General features: G+C 41.7%; 1 protein-coding gene across 7 annotated transcripts in view; it reads right to left on the bottom strand.

Moving 5' to 3' along the window:
- LOC140469619 (glutamate receptor ionotropic, NMDA 1) overlaps window positions 1-24,547 on the bottom strand; it is a 177,533-nt gene that overhangs the window by 6,066 nt on the left and 146,920 nt on the right. For 5 of the 7 annotated variants that reach the window (XM_072566301.1, XM_072566297.1, XM_072566296.1 and 2 more), the window contains one exon: window positions 2,505-2,615. The exons of 1 other annotated variant lie outside the window; for it this stretch is intronic. In XM_072566301.1, the coding sequence (XP_072422402.1) occupies window positions 2,505-2,615 (111 nt within the window). Of the gene's footprint in view, window positions 1-410; window positions 1,918-2,504; window positions 2,616-24,547 lie in introns of those variants that run through there. One more of the 7 variants, XM_072566298.1, reaches the window with a different exon arrangement.

Here is a 24,547-nt window from a genome sequence, read left to right on the forward strand (position 1 = left end):
ACCCCTTGCAGTAGGATCTGATGAAGCCTCCAGGAATATGTCCAATCAGAGTTGGCAACCCTATTTAGAATCATTGGTACTGTTGCATAGTTGCTAGAAGGAGAGAGCATAGATTCATATGCATTGTTCACAGAGCAGTACATGAGAACTGTCTTTTATATTGTGCTTGGTAATAACAGACTCTTATTCAAGATTTGGAGATGCTGATGTTGAACTAGGGTGTACAAAGTTAAAAATCACACAACACCAGGTTATAGTCCAACAGATGTATGTGGAAGCACTAGCTTTAAAAAAAAGTTTTAAAATATTTAATGCTAAAATTTTTTTTAAAAAATTTACTTTTAAAAGAAGTTTTGTGATATAAATATGAAAGAACTGAAACCAACATGTTCATTCTAAAAGATGAGAGACTTAACAAACAATCCAGGTCTTTTTCAATATATACTTTTAGTTACATCACACTATAAACTTTTGCTATAAATTCTGTGTCTTACAATCTTATTCTCCATAACCACTTGATGAAGGAGCATCGCTCCGAAAGCTAATGCTTCCAAATAAACCTGTTGGACTATAACCTGATATTGTGTGATTTTTAACTTTGACTCTATTCAAAATGGCAAATAAACAAAGCAACGTCCAACCTTGAAATCTGCCCAGAAAAGTGTTATGAGGGCTCAACAGCTCTGATAATGTAGTGCACTGGTGGGGTTCTAATGATGAATTTTGGCATTAGAGTTTATTGAGTTTTTATTTGTGATTATAATTCAGGTGTAGTATGAACCAGGCAGCCTGATTCAATGCTCCCTGCCTTCCAGGCCCTATAAACAAGCCCCATTTTGCTAATCTGTTCTGCTGGAGTTCTTTAATTTATTTTACATAAGATTGTTTGGCTGTATTTTTCACACTGTTATGCAGTTTGCACAATAACATTCATGCATTCAATCGAAATGTCATAAATTTTCAGTTTTTCCAAATATCGTCATTGATCCAGAGTTTAAGGCGTTTTAAATTATTTTTCCCAAAATCTATTTTATTAAAAGGGAAACAAAGCTTTAACCAAAAACTCAGTAACATAAACATCGTGAAAAAGAACACTACTGAATTACAATAGAACCATAAAAATGTTGAAACTGCCGTAATGATTTTGTGATGTTTTCATGTGCATGGACATCAATGCTGTGATATTTGGAAGTCAAATTTATCTTTTAATGAAAAACAGGAGAATGCCCATTTTCCTTGATAACACAATTTAGATTACCAAAGTATACATTTTCAGTTACTGTGCAGTTCAAAACTGTGCATTCTTGCAATTTTGTTGGTTTTTATTAATTATAGAAGAAAAAACACTTATCATGCTGTTTTTCATTGCAGAAATTTCATTCTCAAATTACTTCTTAGTCCATTTTAATTACTTTGGATGAAGTCTAGATTGAACAGACCAGACCCATTCAATTACAGCTCAGTTTATTTTGTGGTGATGTGAGCAAATCAGTTTGGGTGTACTACAGGTCCAACACCTATTTGTGCTCTGACTCATTAATGGTCTGGCTCACTTTTGTGAGAATCCTGTTTAGCAAGCTCAATTTGAGCACTGAAAGAAGCAATGGTTAGCATCTTCATCTTGTGTCTCCTCCCCAACCTCCTGCAAGATCACTTTGGAAAGGCAATATTTCTGAGTTTAACTGCAGCCAAAAACATAAATCCATCCTCCAAATCATCACAATACATATATGGAAAATAAATCCAAAGTAGGAGATGAAAAATGTCAAAATGAAAGTAAAGAAAGTTTGCAGTTGACAATGTGTGATTACTGTGTGATTGTGATGACCTTACAGCAAGAAGCCAAGATAAAGATGAATTTCAGTAAGAACTTGATAAAATTGGCCAAGAAAAAAATCTAAAAGGAAGAAAAAGTGTCTGCAGAGAGAAAAAAAAACATCATTACATCATCACAATTAACAAATGTATCAAAAAAGGTAATGTCAGTAATTTAATTTAGAAATTTCATCCTCATCATCACCATCATCAAAAAGCATTTGAAAGAACATGATTCTTGTAAATGACTCTTGTGAATGATAAAGAACATGGTTTGTTGGAACTGGGTAAAACATGATACTTGTACATGGCAGAAGACATGATGCTTAGGGAGGATGAAATATATGAATCTTGGGAATGAACCTAGAGTCTTGTGGTGGTTGTCAGATTTAACTGAAAGTTATTCTCATCATGAATGGATCAGCAATCAGCGTGGGGAATTTCCTTCAAAACAACAGGGCAACTAACAATGGCAATGAGAGCAAGAACAAGTGTCAGACATAAACATTCAAGGATGTTATCAACACTTCTGGAGTTCTCCCAAGTTCGCCTCCTTCCTTTGCCCAGTGTTAAAGATGTAATGCAGCTGTTTCACATGGGCATGTGGTGAGGTGGATATGTAATAGTACTGAATGAACTTTGGGCTAATGGACTCATGGCATGGTGAAAGGAGTCCCAATTCCTCTTACCGTGTCTTTGGAAGACCTACGTCTCTTGAAGCTGGAGGTCAGTGTTGAAGTGAGCGATCTAAAAGGTGCTTTCTTTTTAGGGTCAGGCTCTGCGCTACCACTTTTTCTATCCTAGAACAGATATATTTGATGTTATTGACTTTTTTCTGTTGGTAGTAGCTATTTATAATCTAGCTAACAACTTTTCTGGCAAGCAGAAACCAATAGATGTACACTATAGATATTTGGCTTGGCAAATATATGTGGTAACTTGGCCCAATAATGGCAGTTCCAATGAACTAGGAAAGGAAGTGATTAATCACTGAGAGGGTTCATATTGTCATCTGGCAAAGGAGGGTCTGTCAAGCAACATTAATGGTAGAATCAAAGCAAAAAAGTTCACCACAAGCAAGATTTGTGAAAGAGCAGTGAATCTAATGAATGTAGCTCAGATCTTGAAAATGAGAATGCATGAACCTTTGTGTATGTAGTGCACTTGTCACTAATACACTTGTGTTCTTTGTGATTTCTAAAGCAATTTTAAAAATAAAATAAAATCTAACAAAATTATTAGAACCAAAATAAATTCAAAACAAAATAAGTACTATTTAAAACACTAAAAAGCACCATTATCATTAAATTGCATTTAATATTGTGTAATTTAATATTTTATAATTGTGTTCATTTTTAAAAATCCATGCCTTTGTGTTGGGAACAGCAGTGAGAGGTAAATTACTTGAGGCAAAACAACCAGGTCCTTCCAATGCGTAACTGTCATTCCAAATTGATTCCTCCACTAGTGTCTTGAAGAATTGTCGTCCTTTTCAAAGAATGCAGAGGAATGCATTTGAGAATCGTAACTGAAAGAGCCAGTTGTAGGGCTTCACTTCATGTATTTAGACTGTGGTGTCAGCAGTCATTATTTCCTGTTTGTAGCTGGACTCTTCATTCACTTGGATCCTTTACTATTTGAAATATTGTTTCAATCAAAATAAAGACATTTATTTAGTATTTTCTAATCTTGAGCTTTGAAGTGTGGAGTCAAAGGTAGAAGAGTGCCAATGTAGACAATGTCTGCCAAGTTTGCAAACAAAACTGGAGTTCTTTTAAAATAATTTTCACATTCAAAAGACTCTGGCAGAGAGACATTTGCTAATAAACAGGCACATGGACTGATAGGACAGTCAAGACAGTTAAAAGACAGACACCAGAGCAAGGTGATTTGCATTGTACTGATCCAGTTCATGCAATGCAAAAGTTATACTGCTCTCAAGCTTCAGACAAATCAGCTTTCTATCATTATAGAGTCTCTGCAGGATTGAACTTAGCACTGAAACTGATTAGATTCCCTGCACATAAACAACCAGTGTAGGCTACATTTCTATTTTGTATTTGTTTCAATTACCAACTAAATAATGAACAAAATAACAATCTTCAAAAGTAACCTTTTTTAAAACCACTGCTCTTCACTCAAATTGTTTTTAATTTTCTTAATTGTTCTCAATTATGCCCTAGCAATGGTACTGAGGTAAGTTTAGAAGAAAGTTACACAAACAGATATTCTCTTGGATATATAAGCAACATTCAACAATAAAGTTGTTCACCTTATTGTTAAGATTCAGAATGGTGAACTACAATAGCCAATGATGAAAATTATAGATTGCAAATTTAACAATGGATATGATCAGAGGAAATTTCTTTAATCACAATTTTAATGGAACTGTTAAACCACCTAATATATATAGATTAATTCCAATATTAAAGCAGCAAATAAGGAAATTTGATACAAAGGCATTTATTACTAATACCACACTAGGTAATTTAAACCTTTTTCTCATAAATTGATAACACCATCTAATCCGCTGTGCAAAAACAATTTCCCTAGTGTTTTAACCAAAACGAAATATCTTACCTAAACCTAAGGTGTTAAATCCAATTTGACAGTACTCCATTGAAAAGAGGGGTCCTATTCAGCAAGATTAAAGATCTATTCCTTTAACCAATAGTCAGCAGAGATAGAACAAGATAACAACTTGAGGTTCCAGAGACATTGGCTTACAAACAGTTATTTTGCAATTTAATGGTAGTAGGTAGAGTTACTTTTAAATTGTGTCTCTTTCTACCTAGCACAAGGAAAGCTGTTTATGGTTGTTGGAGATCAATCATGTCAGTCCCAGACATCACTGCACATGCTCTTCAGGGTAGCAAGTTTCTAATCAACCTGTTCAGACATGTTGTTACATACCTCTAGAGCAGTGAAACAGAATCTGGGCCTCCTGGCTCACAGGAAGGGGCACTACTACTATTCCACGAGATCTCCAATAACATCAGAGGAATTGTTTGCAGTAGGCTTTTCTTAACCAACTGGTTTATAAGAATGTAAGAACTAGGAGTAGGCCATCTGGCCTCTCGAGCCTGCTCCACCATTCAGTAAGATCATGGCTGATCTATTTGTGCAGTCACCTCCACTTACCTGCCTGCTCACCATAACCCTTAATTCCTTTACTGTTCAAAAATCTATTTTTGCCTTAAAACATTCAATGAGGTAGCCTCAACTGCTTGACTAGGTAGGGAATTCTACAGTTTCACAATTCTTTGGGTGAAGAAGTTTCTCCTCCATGCAATCCTAAATCTACTACCCCTTATGTTGAGACTATGCCCCCTAATTCTAGTTTCACCCTCCAGTGGAAATAACCTCCCTGCTTCCATTTTATCTGTTTCCTTCATAATTTTGTACGTTTCTGTAAGATCACACACCCCTCCGCCACCCCCATTCTTCTAAATTCCAATGAGTATAGCCCCAGTCTCCTTATAAGCCAACCTTCTCAGCTCTGGAATCAACCCAGTACATTTCCTCTGCACCAGTCCAGTGCCAGTACATCCTTTCTCAAGTAAGGAGATCAGAACTGTACACAGTACACCAGGTGTGGTCTCACCAGCACCCTATAAAGCTGCAGTATAATCTCCCTGTGTTTAAACTCCATCCCTCTAGCAATGAAGGACAATAAGTTAGTTTGCTGAGCTTGAAGGTTTGTTTTCAGACACTTTGTCACCATACTAGGTAACATCATCAGTCAGAGTCTCTGGTGAAGCACTGATGGTATGTCCCACCTCTGTTTATAGCGCTTGGTTTCTTAAAGTGCGTGATATCATTTCCAGTTTTTTTTCCAAGGGAAGGTAGATATGAACTTATTGATGGAGTTCTGGTTAGAATGCCATGTGTCTAAGAATACTCATGCGTGTCTTTGTTTTGCCTGTTCTAGAATGTATGTGTTGTCCCAGTCAAAGTGGTGCCCTTCTTTGTCTATATGTGTGGAAACTAGTGAGAGTGGATCATGTCTTTTGATGGCCAGTTGATTTTTATGCATCCTGGTGGCAAGTTTCCTGCTAGTTTGTCTGATGCAGTATTTTTTTTACAGTTCTTGCATGGTACCTTGTAAACGACATTAGTTTTGCTAGTGGTATCTAATGGATCCTTTGGGTTCATTAGAGTATTGGTAGGTTTGTGGGTTACCATGATGCCAAGTGTCTAAGTAGTTTGAAAGTCATTTCTGATATGTCTTTGATGTAAGGTAATGTGGCTATAGTTTTTGATTGCATTGTACCTGCTTGTTTGGGTTTGTTTCTGAGGAATCGGCAGATTGTGTTTATTGGGTACTCGTTTTTCTCGAAAACGTAGTATAAATATTTTTCTTCTGCTTTTTGTAGTTCTTGGGTGCTGCAGTGTGATGTAGCTTGTTGAAATAATGTCTTAATGCAGCTCCTTTTGTGGGTGTTGGGGTGATTGCTTCTGAAGTTAAGTAGTTGGTCCATGTGTGTTGTTATCCTGTAGACGCTGGTTTGAAGCTCTCCATTAACTGTATGCTCAACTGTCACGCCTAGGAATGGGAGTCTGTTGTTTTTCTCTTTCTCTTTTGTGAATTTTATATGTCTGTCAGGATAATGGGTGTTTCCTCTAATTTGTTACATTTTGTGATGACAAAGGTGTCGTCTGTGTAGCGGACCCAAGGTTTGGGTGGGATAGATGGGAGGGCAGCTTGTTCAAGTCTCTGCATTACTGCTTCTGCTATGGGACCTGATATTGGGTGATCCCATAGCTGTTCCATTGACTTGCTTGTCGGTTTTGTTATTGAATGTAAAGTGGGTGGTGAGGCACAGGTCCACCAGTTTGAGGATGTTGTCTTTGCTGATGCAGTTGATGCTGTCTGGTGTATGTAGTTCTGGTTTTCCTAGCTGTGATGCCAGTATTTTTTTGGCCAGGTCGATGCTAATTGATGTGAAAAGGGCTGTAACATCAAAGGAGACCATTATTTTGTCCTCTTCTATCTTGGTGTCTTTGATGGTGTTCAGGAATTCTTGGGCGGAGTGAATGGAGTGGCGTGAATCTTCAATTGGGTATTTTAGTTTTTGGTGGAGTTCTTTGGCTCATCTGTATGTTGGTGTAGCACATAGGGAGACTACGGGTCTCGGGGGGGCACCAGGTTTGTGTATCTTTGGTAAACCATTGAAGCGTTGGGTGTTGGATCCATCTGGTTCATTAGCAGAGGGATTGAATTCAAGAGTCGTGAGGTGATGTTGCAGCTGTACAGGACTTTGGTTAGGCCACATTTGGAGTACTGTGTGCAGTTCTGGTCGCCTCACTTTAGGAAAGATGTGGAAGCTTTGGAGAGGGTGCAGAGAAGATTTACCAGGATGTTGCCTGGAATGGAGAGTAGGTCGTACGAGGATAGGTTGAGAGTTCTCGGCCTTTTCTCGTTGGAACGGCGAAGGATGAGGGGTGACTTGATAGAGGTTTATAAGATGATCAGAGGAATAGATAGAGTAGACAGTCAGAAACTTTTTCCCCGGGTACAACAGAGTGTTACAAGGGGACATAAATTTAAGGTGAAGGGTGGAAGGTATAGGGGAGATGTCAGGGGTGGGTTCTTTACCCAGAGAGTGGTGGGGGCATGGAATGCGCTGCCCGAGGGAGTGGTAGAGTCAGATTCATTGGCGACCTTTAAGCGGCATTTGGATAGGTACATGGATGGGTGCTTAATCTAGGATAGAAGTTCGGCACAACATCGTGGGCCGAAGGGCCTGTTCTGTGCTGTATTGTTCTATGTTCTATATTCTATGTTCTATGTTTCATGTTTTGGAAACCTGTCCTAGTTAATTCTCCTAATTTTTAAAGTCCTGTTGGAAAGGATGCAATTCTGTTTAATAGCTGTGGATCGGGTCTATTGCCACCTGATGGTAAATGTCAGTATCTGCAAGCAGTGCATTTGCTTTTTCAAGATAGTCAGATTTTTAAAAAATAACAGTCATGTGTCCTTTGTCTGCAGTTAGGATAACAATGTTTTTATCTTTTTAAAGTCTTTTTAAGGCTTTAATTTCTTGACCATTAAGCGTGTTTCCTTCCTTTTTCGACCTAATGTAGGTGCAATAGCTTGTCTTATGGTATGCTGTGTTTCTTCTGAAAGATCATTATTTTTTAATGTGGTTTCAAATGCTGCAAGAAAGTCCTATTTACTCGCATATTTGTAATTGTAGTTTAATCGTCTGACTGGGAGCGATTTAAATTGACTATTTTGAAAGGACGAATGCACTGCCTGCAGATACGAACACTTACCATCAGGTGGCAATAGACCCAACCCACAGCTAATAAACAGAATCTCATCATTTCCAACAGGACTTTCAAAATCAGAAGAATTAAAGAGGTTTCAAAAACATGAAACCAGATGGATCCAACACCCAACGCTTCAATGGTTTACCAAAAATACACAAACCTGGTGCTCCCCCCCTTAGACCCGTAGTCTCCCTACGTGCTACACCAACATACAGATGAGCCAAAGAACTCCACCAAAAACTAAAACACCTAACTGAAGATTCACACCACTTCATTCACTCCGCCCAAGAATTTCTGAACACCAAAGACACCAAGATAGAAGAGGACAAAATAATGGTCTCCTTTGATGTTACAGCCCTTTTCACATCAATTAGCATCGACCTGGCCAAAGAAATACTGGCATCACAGCGAGGAAAACCAGAACTACATACAACAGACAGCACCAACTGCATCAGCAAAGACAACATCCTCAAACTGGTGGACCTGTGCCTCACCACCCACTTTACATTCAATAACAAAACCGATAAGCAAGTCAATGGAACAACTATGGGATCACCCAGTATCAGGTCTCATAGCGGAAGCAGTAATGCAGAGACTTGAACAAGCTGCCCGCCCACCTATCCAACCCAAACTTTGTCATTGCAAAACAGAACAAATTAGAGGAAACATACAACATTATCCTGACAGGCATAAAATTCACAAAAAGAGAGAAAAACAACAGACTCCTATTCCTAGACGCGACAGTTGAACACACAGTTAATGGAGAGCTTCAAACCAGCATCTACAGAATAACAACACACACGGACCAACTACTTAACTTCAGAAGCAATCACTCCGATACCCACAAAAGGAGCTGCATTAAGACATTATTTCAACAAGCTGCATCACACTGTTGCACCTAAGAATGGGAAAAAGCAGAAGAAAATATCTATACGTTTTCAAGAAAAACGAGTACCCGATAAACACAATCTGCCGATTCTTCAGAAACAAGCCAAACAAGCAGATACAATACAGTCAAAAACTATAGCCACATTACCTTACATCAAAGACTTCCAGACTACTTAGACCCATTGGCATCATGGTAACCCACAAACCTACCAACATTCTTAAACAGTAACTAATGAAACTAAAGGATCCATTAGATACCACCAGAAAAACTAATTTACAAGATACCATGCAAGAACCCCTGTAAACAAAAAACACTACATCAGACAAACTAGCAGGAAACTTGCCACCAGGATGCATGAAAATCAACTGGCCACCAAAAGACATGACCCACTCTTACTAGTTTCCACATATATAGACAAAGAAGAACACCACTTTGACTGGGACAACACACATAGCCTAGGACAGGCAAAACAAAGACTTGCATGAGAATTCTGAGAAGCATTGCATTCTAACCAGAATTCCATCAATAAACACAACGACTTAGATCCTATCTACCTTCCCTTGAAAAAAAAACTGGAAATGACATCACGTACTTTAGGAAACCAAGACCTATAAATAGAGGAGGGACATACCACCAGCGTTTCACCATAGACTCTCAGTGATGATGTTACCTAGTATTGTGATGAAACATCTGAAAACAAACCTTGAAGCTCAGCGAACTAACTTAGAGACATCATCATCCTGAGCTACAAATCCTCTCAAAAATCACTAATGAAAGACAATATTCCATTAGCCTTCTTAATTATCTGCTGCACCTGCAAACCAACTTTTTGTCTTTCAAGTGCAAGGACATCCAGGTCCCTTCGCACAGTAGCAGGCTGCAATTTTTCACCATTTAAGAAATTGTCCATTTTGTTGTTATTCCCTCCAAAAAGGATGAACTCACTTTTACCAACATTGTACTCCATCTGCCATATCCTTGCCCACTCACTTAACCTATCTATATCCCGCAGCCAACTTTCAGTGTCCTCTGCACACTTTGCTCTACCACTCATCTTAATGGTATATGCGAACTTTGACACTTGGTCTCCAACTCCAAATCATCTATGTAAATTGTAAACAATTGCGGTGCCAACACTGGTCCCTGAGGCACACCACTAGCCACTGATAGTCAACTACAGAAACATTCATTTACCACCACTCTTTGCTTTCTGTTAGTTAACCAATCCTCTACCCATGCTAATACATTATCCATAATGCTGCACATCTTTATCTTATGCAGCAGCCTTTTGTGTGGCACCTTGTCGAACGTCTTCTGGAAATCTTTGGAGCATGTGAGACCAAAACCCAAACCTTCGAGCCCAGAGATAGGAACACTTAATGCTGCACAAAGGCTCTGTTCCTCAAGTTAGATATTTTCCAATTAACCTGTTCAGAGATGCTATCACACATCTCTTGAATGAGTGGGTCTTGAACCCAGCCCTCCTGGTCCTGAGGTAGGGACTCTGCCATTGCGGAACAAGAGCCCCAAAAAAAGAATATCCAAGGGTTAACCATCTCCTGTACTTCATTAATGAGGTTAGAAGTGGTTATCACGGATAATTGCATAGCCTTCTACATTATTTACAACTCCTCAGTTGCAATGTGTGGCAAGACATGAGCAATGTCTAATCTTGAGCTTCCAAATGGCAAATAATATCCATTGCACACAAGTAACTGGTCATGACCAGCTCAAACGAGAACCTAACCATCTCCCTTTGATGTTCAATGGCATGATGATTGCTGAATTCCTTCATTATCAACATCCTGAGGATTACTATTGACCAGAAACTGGAAAGGGCCTACTTTTCTTCATGTTTCTAAAAAGGTGGCAAGGAAGGGAATACAATATTCGGGGGGGCCCTTCTGCATCAGTGGCCCCTGAAGGTGGTAATCCACTTTCTTCCTTACCACCTGCTCACCAAACCCTATCCCCTATCATCCATTTCTTCTCCACTACTCCTCATCCAAGCTGACCAATCCCTCCCTCCATCAGTACCCAACTTACTTGCCATGCAGTTCCACTGAAGCCCTTGCCTTGGGATTGTCTGTGTGCTTCCAGAGGATGTGTCTCAGCAGATGGGCAGAGATTGACCTCTGTCACATCATACAACAGAACTGGAACCAAACCCCACTAGGGCCCCCACAGCATCACCATGCTTTTGAAGGAAAAAGTAACTTTCAATTCGTACATCACAGGCTCATGCCAGACTGCAGGAGGTAATATTAGTAGTATTCATCAGTTTGCTGTCTATAAATGTGTCAAATGACAAATTTTCCTTTTATGTTTGTTACTCATCAGCTCTTGGATTTGTGTAGAACACTGGATTTCTCTCAGTGCAAAGTTTCACACACATGCGACCCTGTTTCTCCCCTCCACCCAGCCCATCTCCACTAACCACCCCACAACCCACATCCATTAACACCCCCAATCCACCCCATTAATACCCCCAGCCCACCCCACTAACACCCCCAATCCACCACCACTAACATTCCCCCAACTACCACCACTAACGTTAACCTCCCACCCATGTATCCATTTCAGTTTTAAAGTTAACACTGCATTTAGAGTAATTACCATCTGCTCAAATGAGTTCTAAACTTCTGCCATCATCCCTTCAAATGTACTAAACCAACTTTCTTCTTGAAAGGATTGACCCTATATTTTAAATTTAGTTAGCCATAACCTACACTTACTTTCTTTCTCTCTAATCTGTTTTCTAAATAGCTTGAAACCCCTGATCAAATCATCTCTTAATGTTCCAAATTTAAGAAAATACAACCCCAGTTTGTGTAAGTTCACCTCATAAAGTCTCCTAATTTAACAAATGGAGCTAAAGTGTCATTCTAGTAAATCTATACTGTCCACCTTTCTTCTTCTTAAGCTCTCCCTGCAAAGGCAGCACCACAACCTCCACTACTGGTAGGGCAAGAACACACCCCAGCCACTGTAGGGAATCTAATCTAATCTAGTGAAGACATTTCAATGATCTGCGTGCTTGGACTCACCAAGTCTCTGTATCTTCACTGTTTCTCACAATTTAGCAAGTATCCTGTCCTATTAATTTTAGATCCAAAGTGGAGGATCTCACAATTAACCATTCTGAAATCTGTTTTGCCACAGTTTGCCCATTCACTTAACATTATCACAAAAATATTAATAGAATACGTTACCATCTATACCTCTTACAATACCCCTTTGTGTCACCAGGGTTCACAATCCACCTGTTTTTGATCTAGCCTAGAGATGTGAGGGTGGCACTTGGGAGGTCATGGGTATCCCTTCTATATCTGGTTCAGGTGTCCTGCCTGGAATCCAGCACAAATGGATAGTGCCAATATACCGAGAACCACATTTAAGCCAAACATCTACTGAGAAATCAGAGGTGTCTGGAGCCTGCATGAACTGACCCACATATGTCTCTAGATTTGCTGTATTTTGCTGCACAATCCTATCAATCAGAAGGGTTATGCTGCAGAAGGAAGATGTGCTTTTGAGGGTGAAGTAAGGAATGGAAAATAAAAGAAATATGAGGGAGAAGAGTGCTTGTTAGAGCAGCCAACTGTCAGAATTATATAGCAACTAATTATTGGTGGCAGATTCTCTTGGCAAATCCTCCCCTCCCTTTAGTAGCCCAGCACCTCCTCAATTCTAACAATCTCTGAATCTCTTCTATCCCTACTATCTCAATGACAAAAAATGAAGACTAACATCAATCTAAGACGAGTGTAAGAGCTTTATCTTCCCAGCAAGCACAGTGTGGATTTAATATTTCCTTCTTTCAGTATTGAATCATAATCATCTTGATGTCATGTTTTAATGCCTGGTGCCTATCCTCAATGCCCTATTCCACTGCTGCAAGGGCATTGTTTCCCTGTTGCTTATACCTGATTATTAGGGTTAAAAAAAAGTTGAGCTTAGTGAGCCCACCTCAGGCTGCTGTATCATGGCATCAATTAGGACCACTCAGAGCCAGGTAGTTTTGCGGAACCAGTCAAGGCATAAAACCATCGGGTCAGAGACTATTAGGAATGCAGGCTTGCTGCCAAACTAAAATGAAAACTTTCATTAAATAGTGCTTTTCACAACCAACACAAAGCATTTTACAACTAATGAGGTATTTTTGAATTAGTCACTGTTATAGGAAACAGTTTGAGAAAGCTCAGGTTTAGTCTATCCCTTAAAGAGCCATTACCACTATGATATGGCACTGCCTCCACACTGCCTTTTCTCCCTGTGTCAACAGAATGAAAGAGTGGTGGTTTCTATTCACGCTCCCCAAACTCAAGCTCATGTTTCTGTTTATCGATTAAAAAGGCTGACAAGATATTCACCTACAGAGCCAGGTAATAGCAGGATGAGTTACCAGCAAAACAGTAGGAATTCTCACCAGAGGCTTGACCATTTTGGGCCCATTATGTTTGACAATCAGAAACTGGATTGTGCTAAAATGCAGCGAGAAACATTTCCGCCACACAAGTGACAAGCATGGGAAGATGGTAGCAGAATGGTAATGTCACTAGAATCATAGAGATGTACAGCATGGAAACAGACCCTTCGGTCCAACCCTAGTCCCACCTGCCAGCACCCGGCCCATATCCCTCCAAACCCTTCCTATTCATATACCCATCCAAAGGCCTCTTAAATGTTGCAATTGTACCAGCCTCCACCACATCCTCTGGCAGCTCATTTCATATACGTACCACCCTCTGCGTGAAAAAGTTGCCCCTTAGGTCTCTTTATATCTTTCCCCTCTCACCCTAAACCTATGCCCTCTAGTTCTGGACTCCCCGACCCCAGGGAAAAGACTTTGCTTATTTATCCTATCCATGCCCCTCATAATTTTGTAAACCTCTATAAGGTCACCCCTCAGTCTCCAACCTGTTCAGCCTCTCCCTGTAGCTCAGATCCTCCAACCCTGGCAACATCCTTGTAAATCTTTTCTGAACCCTTTCAAGTTCCACAACATCTTTCCGATAGGAAGGAGACCAGAGTTGCACGCAATATTCCAACAGTGGCCTAACCAATGTCCTGTACAGCCGCAACATGACATCCCAACTCCGTACTCAATATTCTGACCAATAAAGGAAAGCACTCCAAACGCCTTCTTCACTATCCTATCTACCTGCGACTCCACTATGAACCTGCACTCCAAGGTCTCTTTGTTCAGCAACAGTCCCAAGGACCTTACCATTGAGTGTAGAAGTCCTGCTAAGATTTGCTTTCCCAAAATGCAGCACCTCACATTTATCTAAATTAAACTCCATCTGCCACTTCTCAGCCCACTGGCCCATCTGATCTAGATCCTGTTGTCATCTGAGGTAACCCTCTTCGCTGTCCATGACACCTATTTTGGTGTCATCTGCAAACTTACTAACTGTACCTCTTATGCTCGCATCCAAACCATTTATGTAAATGACAAAAAGTAGAGGGCCCAGCACCGATCCTTGTGGCATTCCACTGGTCACAGGCCTCCAGTCTGAAAAACAACCCTCCACCATCAGCCTCTGTCTTCTACCTTTGAGCCAGTTCTGTATCCAAAATTCTAGTTCTCCTGTATTCCATGAGATCTAACCTTGCTAATCAGTCTCCCATGGGGAACCTTGTCGAACGCCTTACTGAAGTCCATATAGATCACATCTACTGCTCTGCCCTCATCAATCTTCTTTGTTACTTCTTCAAAAAACTCAATTAAGTTTGTGAGACACACAAAGCCATGTTGACTATCCCTAATCAGTCCTTGCCTTTCCAAATACATGTACATCCTGTCCCTCAGAATTCCCTCCAACAACTTGCCCACCACCGAGGTCAGACTCACTGGTCTGTAGTCCCCTGGCTTGTCTTTACCACCCTTCTTAAACAGTGGCACCAAGTTTGCTAACCTCCAGTCTTCCGGCACCTCACCTGTGACTCGGTGATACAAATATCTCAGCAAGAGGCCCAGCAATCATTTCTCTAGCTTCCCACAGAGATCTTGGGTACACCTGATCAGGTCCTGGGGATTTATCCAATTTTAGCTGTTTCAAGACATCTAGCACTTTCTCCTCTGTAATCTGGACATTTTGCAAGATGTCACCATCTATTTCCCTACAGTCTATATCTTCCATATCTTTTTCCACAGTAAATACTGATGCAAAATATTCATTTAGTATCTCCCCCATTTTCTGTGGCTCCACACAAAGGCTGCCTTGCTGATCTTTGAGGGGCCCTATTCTCTCCCTAGTTACCATTTTGTCCTTAATATATTTGTAAAAACCCTTTTGTTTCTCCTTCATTCTATTTGCCAAAGCTATCTCATGTCCCCGTTTTGCCCTCCTGATTTCCCTATTAAGTATACTCCTACTTCCTTTATACTCTTCTAAGGATTCACTCGATCGATCCTGTCTACACCTGACATATGCTTCCTTCTTTTTCTTAAACCCTCAATTTCTTTAGTCATCCAGCATTCCCTATACCTACCAGCCTTCCCTTTCACCCTGACAGGAATATACTTTGTCTGGATTCTTGTTATCTCATTTCTGAAGGCTTCCCATTTTCTAGCCATCCCTTTACCTGCGAACATCTGCCTCCAATCAGCTTTTGAAAGTTCTTGACTAATACCGTTAAAATCGGCCTTTCTCCAATTTAGAACTTCAACTTTTAGATCTAATCAATCCTTTTCATTCACTATTTTAAAATGAATAGAATTATGGTCGCTGGCCCCAAAGTGTTCCCCACTGACACCTCAGTCACCTGCCCTGCCTTATTTCCCAAGAGTAGGTCGAGTTTTGCACCTTCTCTAGTAGGTATATCCACGTACTGAATCAGAAAATTGTCATGTACACACTTAAGAAATTCCTCTCCATCTAAACCTTTAACACTATGGCAGTCCCATTCGATGTTTGGAAAGTTAAAATCCCCTATCTTAACTACCCTATTATTCTTACAGATAGCTGAGATCTCCTTGCAAGTTTGTTTCTCTATTTCCCTCTGACTATTGGGGCATCTATAATACAACCCAATAAGGTGATCATCCCTTTCTTATTTCTCAGTTCCACCCAAATGGAACTGGATATTTCTGGGAATATTCTCCCTCAGCACAGCTGAAATGCTATCCCTTATCAAATATGCCACTCCCCCTCCTCTCTTGCCTCCCTTTCTATCCTTCCTGTAGCATTTGTATCCTGGAACATTAAGCTGCCAGTCCTGCCCATCCCTGAGCCATGTTTGTGTAATTGCTGTGATATCCCAGTCCCATGTTCCTAACCATGCCCTGAGTTAATCTGCCTTCCCTGTTAGGTCCCTTGCATTGAAATAAATGCAGTTTAATTTATTAGTCCTACCTTGTCCCTGCCTGCCCTGACTGTTTGATTTACTTCTGTTCTCAGCTGTACCCGTCTCAGTTTGATCTCACTATCTCCCTGGGTCCCACCACCACTCCCTCCCCCCCTCCCGCCCCCCTCCCAAGCAGTTCTTGCAAATTTCTGTGCAAGTATATAGTCCCCTTCCAATTTAGGTGCAATCTGTCCTTCTTGTACAGGTCACTTCTACCCCAAAACAGCTTCCAATGATCCAAAAATGTGAATCCTTCTCCCATACACCAGCTCCTCAGCCATGCATTCATCTGCTCTATCCTTCTATTCCTGCCCTCACTAGCTCGCAGCACTGGGAGTAATCCAGATATTACCCTTGAGGACCTCCTTTTTAAATTTCTGCCTAACTCTCGGTAATCTCCCTTCCAATGTCATTGGTTCCAATGTGGACAATGACCTCCTGCTGGCCCCTCTCTCCCGTGAGAACATTCTGCACCCTCTCGGAGACATCCTTGATCCTGGCACCAGGGAAACAACACACCATTCTGCTTTTTCTCTGCTGGCAACAGAAACTTCTGTCTGTACCTCTGACTACGAATCCCCTAACACAATTGATCTCTTGGAAGCCGATGTACCCCTCATTGCATTAGAGCCAGTCTCAATACCAGAAACTTGGCTATTTGTGATACGTTCCCCTGAGAATCCATCACCCCCTACATTTTCCAAAACAGCATACCTGTTTGAAATGGGTATATCCACAAAAGACTCCTGCCCTAGGTGCCGACCTCTCTCACCCTTCCTGGAGTTAACCCATCTATGTGACTGTATGAGACTTCCCCCCTTCCTATAACTGCCATCCATCACATACTGTTGCTGTTGCAAATTCCTCATTGCTTCTATCTGTCTCTCCAACCGATCCACTCGATCTGATAAGGTTCGCATCCAACAGCATTTATGGCAGATATTATCCGCAGTAACCCTTAAACTCTCTTTAAACTCCCACATCTGACAAGTAGTACGTATCACTGCAAAGGCCATTTTTGCTCCTTCACAATCTACAGACCCAGAAAATAACACCATCTTATTCCTCTACAAACACTGTCCCAGGTTAAATTAATAGCTATGGCTTATATTTTAAGTTTAATCAAGAGACCCATCTCCAAAAACATATAATCAAGAAAGAATCCACTATACTCACTACTCCAGCCTTTCTCTTGGACAGACTTAAAACAACAATTAACTTATCTGATTCTGTGCTGTGAACTTCGCCCAACAGTTCCTCCAAGATTAGTTGTGAATTTCACTGTTTGTTAATTTTATCAGATGCACTCCGATGTTCAGCGATACACGAATTCAAAAACAGCAAAGGCAGCAACTGTGCAGGTTCTCATTCGTTTGTTCGTTTTCTCTCTCTGTCTCTCTCCCCTGCACTGTCCTCACCATGTGCTTCCTTTGTCTGCTCTTCTCCCTTTTAAGCTGCTGTTGTTTTGACTTTTTTTCCCCCAAAGTTCCAAAGTAATGCAACATCATATAAAACAGTAATTGGTGTTCCTAGAATTTGAGGAAATCACCTCCAACACCTAAAATAACTCAAAAAAAAGGAGCATCTCTTGCAGACAGAAATTTTTCCTGTCCTCCATCTTGGATTACCCAGAATCCTCAAAGATTAGGAATCTCGTGCTCTAGTTTCTTGTTCTGGTGTCATAGATTCGACTTCCACCTTGACAGCTCGTGAAATTTAAACTCAATTAATAACATCTGGAATATAAAGCTCATCTCATTAATGATGATGAAACAACCATGAATCTATAATCAGTTCACCAATGTCCTTTAGGGATAGAAATATGTCATCATTACCTTGTGTGACTAACATATGTCACCAGTGCCCCAGCAGTGTAGCTGACTCTTAACTGTCCTCTGAGCAAGTCACTCAACTCAAAGGAAGTTGTGAGGGGCAACAATTATTGGCATTGCCAGCAATGCCCAAGTGATGAAATATTAAAGAAAGAGAAAGGCAATGACCATTGCAATAGAAGAAAATTGAGCACCTCTATATTACAACTATGAGATTGATAGTTTTGCGATACATTGTGTTTGTATCTATAAATTTAAATCCCATGTTATTTACATTCCCATTAGGAAGGATGCAGAAGAAGCCAACGGAAAGATCAGGTTACACACACTCCTAGAATATCACAGACAGTATTTTGAGTCCATTTAGATCCTGGAGAGAAGGAACAGCTAGAGGGCAAAAAGGTTCCTATGGTTCACTGTGCAGGAATGTCAGTGGAAATTCATCCTCCAGTTGAGATAGCCAAATTCATGGGGAGTTAAAACAAAACAGGAAGAGTTCCCTAGCTTGACCTGGAAGGAGAATCTCTGGGAAAGGAAATTTCACTGCCAAAGCATGCTCTAAGTTTGCAAATTGTCACACAGAAAACAAAGGAACTGGAATAAACCATCAGTTGCTGGGAAACCCTTTGGGCCGATACAATGAAAATTGAACATTTACATAAAGGACAGTGTAAAAGAACTGTGAAGTGTGCTTTTTCCCTTTGGCTGCTCCCATTCTGTGAGAAGAACAAAAATATCAGCTGGGGTTGGACTATGCCATTCTGTGCTGCGGTTGATGAAGTCTCTGTAGCCACCAGTGCAAATAAAAGGTTCTGATGTACAGGAAGCAGTCTTAAAACTTGTGCCCTTGAGGTCTTCATCTGTACACTCTGTTGCAGGACTAGGTTGTGATTTCTCCCTCTGTCAAGCAAGTCCCTCAGCTGTATCATCCTACAGTTCATGCGGCTCCCTCCCAGTGTACTCCACATCACTGCTGCCTCACAGCGCCAGAGATCCGGGTTCAATTCCCGCCTCAGGCGACTAACTGTGTGGAGTTTGCACGTTCTCCCCGTGTCTGCGTGGGTTTCCTCCGGGTGCTCCGGTTTCCTCCCACAGTCCAAAGATGTGCAGGTCAGGTAAATTGGCCATGCTAAATTGCCCGTAGTGTTCGGTAAGGGGTAAATGTAGGGGTATGGGTGGGTTGTGCTTCGGCGGGTCGGTGTGGACTTGTTGGGCTGAAGGGCCTGTTTCCACACTGTAAAGTAATGTAATGTAATGTAATCTAATTCTCTGAATCCATGCTTGCTAAAGTAACTCTGTATCTTCTGGGCTGCTGCTTTGTGCTACATCCTCAACAACTGGGACCTCTACATGTTGTTGCCCTGAGAGGAAGAGAGACATAAAGCTCTTTCAGCTGTGGTCAGGGACCTGAGTTTGATTCCAGCCTTGGGTGACTGTCTGAGTGGAATTTGTGTGTTCTTTCTGTCTGCATGGATTTCCATTGGGTGCTACTGTTTCCTCCTACAGTCCAAAGATGCGCAGTTTAGGTGGAGTGGCCTTGATAAATTGCCGCGTGGTGTCCAAGGATGAGGACGTTAGGTGGATTAGCCATGACAATTGTGAGGCAATGGAGACAGGATGGTCAGCTGGATCTGAGTGGGATGCTTTTCGTAGGGTTGATGCAGATTTGATGGGCAATTGGCCTCTTTTGACGCCATAGGAATTCTCTGATAAAGATTAACTCAAAGAGAGACACCCAGGAAACTGTTGAAGGCAGCAACATTTTGTCATGCAGATTGTGTAAGGTTGAGATTTTAGTGAGAAGGAAGAAAGTGTGCAGTAGCAAAACATATTCTCCGGCCACACCAGGTGACATGTCGTCATCCAACCACTTTGTATGATTGGCATTATTTGCTCCTTGTGCAAGAGTGGACCTAACTGATTACTAACCCTCCTCCTGTCTATTATAGTTTGTCAGATTCCCTAATATCCAAGAGGGACAGTTTTTATGTTCGCCTAGCATAATGCTCTGAGGGCCTACCTATCATGGTCATTACCCGCTACACTGGGTCCTAAGCAGACCCTCTGCAAAAATATACTAAACCGCAACCTACCTGCTCCATAGGATCCTAGAAAGGATCACTTAACTGGAAACAGTCACAATCCACTCCACCAGACCACCGGGCCACTCAAGTGTAAGAAACCTGCGAGGAAGCGGGGTAAGCGTGCCAGCCTGCTAGTAAGACTGAGACTACACGGTTTTATGACTCCCTAGCTTACTCCAAGCAAATGTACAATCTCTGGAGAACAAAATCGATGAACTCAGATCACGGCTCAGCTTCCAGCGTGAACTGTGGGACTGTTGCTCACTCTGCTTCACAGAAACCTGGCTCAACCCATCCATTCCCAACTGCACACTTCAGGCTGATGGTTTTTCCATCCATCGTATGGACTATACAGCACCCTCGGGTAAGACAAAGGGTGGAGGGGGTTTGCTTTTTAATTAACAACACGGGCATTGCAATCCTGGGCAGCCATTGCTCCCCAAACCTTGAACTCCTCACCATAAAATGCTGCCCTTTCCACCTCCCACAGGCATGTACCGCTGCTATACTAACCGCTGTGCACCTACCGCCGCAAGCAAAGATTGAGGAAGCTCTGGATGTGCTGTACTCCACCACTAATACCCTGGAGACAGAATACCCTGAGGCCCTGTTAATTGTAACTGGCAACTTCAATCAAGCCAATCTAAGGAAGGTGTTGCCCAAGTACCACCAGAACATTACCTGCCCACCAGGGGCCCCAACATTTTAGACCACTGCTACACCACTGTGAAGGATGCCCACCGCTCCATCCCCCGCCCTCATTTCAGGAACTCTGACCACAATGCCGTGTTTCTTACAGGCAAAAGCTCAAGCAGGAGACCTCCTTGATACAGGTCCAGTGCTGGTCAGAGGAGGCAGAGGATCAACTCCGGTACTGTCTCGAATCGGCTGATTGGGCCATGTTTGGGCAGGTACCTTGGACGAGTATGCTACCACCATCACAGACTTTATCAGCAAGTGTGTGAAGGACTGCATACTGAGGAAGTCAATCCGGGTGTTCCCCAACAGGAAACCCTGGATGAATCAGGACATCCAGAACCTGCTAAAAACCAGGTGTGAGGCCTTCAGATCAGGAGACCCACTCAAATATAAGGAATCCAAGTATGACCTTCGCAGAGCCATTAAGACAACCAAGGACCAATTCCGATCCAAACTAGAGACCCAGACAGACACCCGGCGATTATGGCAAGGACTGAATGACATCACAGGTTCTAAAAAGAAACAATGCAAGATAGCAGACGATGATACATCCCTCCCAGATCGTCTCAACGCCTTCTATGCTTGCTTTGAGCAGAATTTCGGCAGAGAGGTAATACCTATTCTGACAAATCCTGACGAACCTATCCCTTCCGTCACTGCATCAGAGCTCACATCAGTTTTCCTTCATGTGAATCCAAGGAAAGCAATACGACCAGACAGAGTACCAGGCCGTGCACTGAGAACATGCGCAGATCAACTGGCAGAGGTCTTTTCAGACATCTTCAACCTCTCCCTGCAGCAGGCCACTATCCCTGCCTGTTTCAAGAGGGTCAACATCATCCCTGTGCCTAAGAAAGCTCATGCAGCATGTCTCAATGACTACTGCCCAGTGGCTCTAACTTCGGTGGTCATGAAGTGCTTTTGAAAGGCTGGTCATGGCATTAAGCAACTCCAGCCTCCCCACTACTCTTGACCCACTCCAATTTGCCTATTGGACCAACAGATCCACGTCAGATGCCATATCACTTGCCCATCACTCCTTCTCAGAACATCTTGACACCAAGAGCTACGTAAGAATCCTACCCATTGGCTACAGTTCAGCCTTAATAATATTACCTCCTCGAGACTGATTACTAAACCTAGTGATCTCGGACTAAGGCCCATTCTCTACAACTGGATCCTCAATTTCCTGACCCACAGGCTGCGATCAGTGAAGATTGGGGACAATATTTCATCCTCACAAACACTCAACACCGAAAACCCTCAGCCCCCTACTGTACTCACTGTATACCCATGATTGCATCCCCAAAGACCAGACTAATGCCATTTACAAGTTTGCTGATACCACCATAGTCGGTCGAATCTCAGATGGTGATGAAACAGACTACAGATGGGAAGTGGAAGACCTGGAAAAATGGTGCACTGAGAACAACTTAGCTCTCAATGCCGGCAAAACCAAGGAACTCATTATTGACTTTCGGTGGGATGTTACTCATGCCCCCCCACACATTAACAGCACAGAGGTGGAATGAGTGGAGAGTGTCAAGCTCCTGGGAGTGGTTATCAACAACACACTTTCTTGGACTCTACGTGTGGACACACTGGTTACAAAGGCCCAGCAACGTCTCTTCTTCCTCAGGCAGCTGAGAAAATTTGGCATGATAGTGAATACCCTTGCCAACTTTTATAATGTGCCATCGAGAGCATTCTGTCTGGATGTATCACTACTTGGTATGGCAAATGTACCATTCAAGATCGGATACGGTTACAGAGAGTGGGGAACTCAGCCGGGACAATCACAAAGGCCAACCTCCCATCTATAGAATCCATCTACCAGGCCCACTGTCAAGGAAAGGCCGACAGCATTCTCAAAGATCCATCCCACCCTGGCAATGTTTTTCTACGACCTCTACCATCGGGGAGAAGGTACAGAAGCCTGAACACACACCAGCTGGTTTTGAAACAGTTTCTACCCTACTGTTGTTGGAATACTGAATGGACTCACAAGCTCTTAGCATTTGCCTGTCCCTGTGTTTTGGGTTTTGCTGCAGTTTACCTATTGTTTAATTATCTGTGCTATTTAACTCTGTGATCTGCCTGTATTGCTCACAAGACAAAGCTTTTAACTGTGCCTCGGTACACGTGACAATAAATTCAATTCAATTCAAATAGAGCTCCTGGTGTGTGTGAGGCAGCAACATTGAGGAGAGATGGTGATGCAAAATATAGCAGAAGGAAGTGGAAGACAATGGGCTGCAGTAAATAGAGGAGAATGCTGCTGGTTGAAAAATTGGGTTCTGAGTCATGCAGGGTTCTACAGAGACTGATGCATGATATGAATCTTACCTTGGCAACCTTGCCCAGATAACTGAACTTCCTGCATTGCATCCATGTTGTTGAGGAATGCTCTTGGTGCTGATACGTTCTCCTACCTATGTCCACAGCTGGCAAGGCTTTCAGTTCTGGAACTTAAATCCTTCCTTTCTCATGGTAACCTCCTTCACCATGATCTCTAGTTCTGTATCTGAGAGGCAGGGGACCTATAAAGCTATGCTTTGATCTGCTATCTCCTGAACTGGCATCTGGTTGCTTATATTGAAAGGGCTCTTCAAGAGGCGATGATTGCCTTTAAGTAATGCATGGGACACAAGATGCTAAAATCCTCCAAAGACACGATATGAATCAACATTGGGCCCCTGGAAGCCTGATTATTTCATGATATTGAGGGACTGCCTAATTTTGTATGATGATTTTCGCCTATTTGGCTAAGCAATTGGCCATGCAGCACCTGATCAAGATCCACACAATATACTCACATAAACTATAACACACATTTCAAAACGGAAGGACCTGGCTCAAGCAACATTTGTTGATTCAATAGAAAAGTACACAACCACAACTCACAACTACAATACAAACTCCAAAACAAAAGTGGATATTCCACAACGCTTGTCCATCCCAGTACTTTGCAAACTTCAGTATGATCCAAATCCAAATCCACATCTACATTCACAGTACCCATTCTAAACAATGGATATATATTCCAAATCCAGGTACAAATTCCAAATGATAGCATCACAATTGAAATCTCAGCAGTCAACCTCAGCCAGGTATACAAATTCCAAGTACAAGTGCACATTCCAAAAGCACAGCATGAGTTCAGATCACAAGTGAACCATTGATTGGTTATATTGCAGGGCACCTTGAAAATGTATATGAAAGCTTAACGGAGATGCCAGACACTAAGAAAGAATAGATATTGTACTTCTAGAAGAACATGCTCCCAGGGAATGTTTGAAGTTTACAATGAAGTTGATCTGTTCTTGCTAACTTCAACTGTTACCTCCGTTCACAATTCAGTATTTTTTAAAGTTTAAAAGGAAGAGAAAACAAAATGATATTGTATTTCCAACAAACTAATTAGATCATCTTGTCTATAAAAGTTATCTTGTTGGATATCTTCCATCATCCTAAACACTGTCTGTTGCCCTCAATTCACAGAGGCACCATCCACTTAACAAGCCCAGTTTACTGAAACAGTGAAGTAGAAATTGCCTAAGACCTAACCCATCCCAGACAGGAGTCTGGGCCAAATTTCA

The sequence above is a fragment of the Chiloscyllium punctatum genome, chromosome 49, assembly GCF_047496795.1.
Source record: "Chiloscyllium punctatum isolate Juve2018m chromosome 49, sChiPun1.3, whole genome shotgun sequence".
Lineage (NCBI taxonomy): Eukaryota > Metazoa > Chordata > Chondrichthyes > Orectolobiformes > Hemiscylliidae > Chiloscyllium > Chiloscyllium punctatum.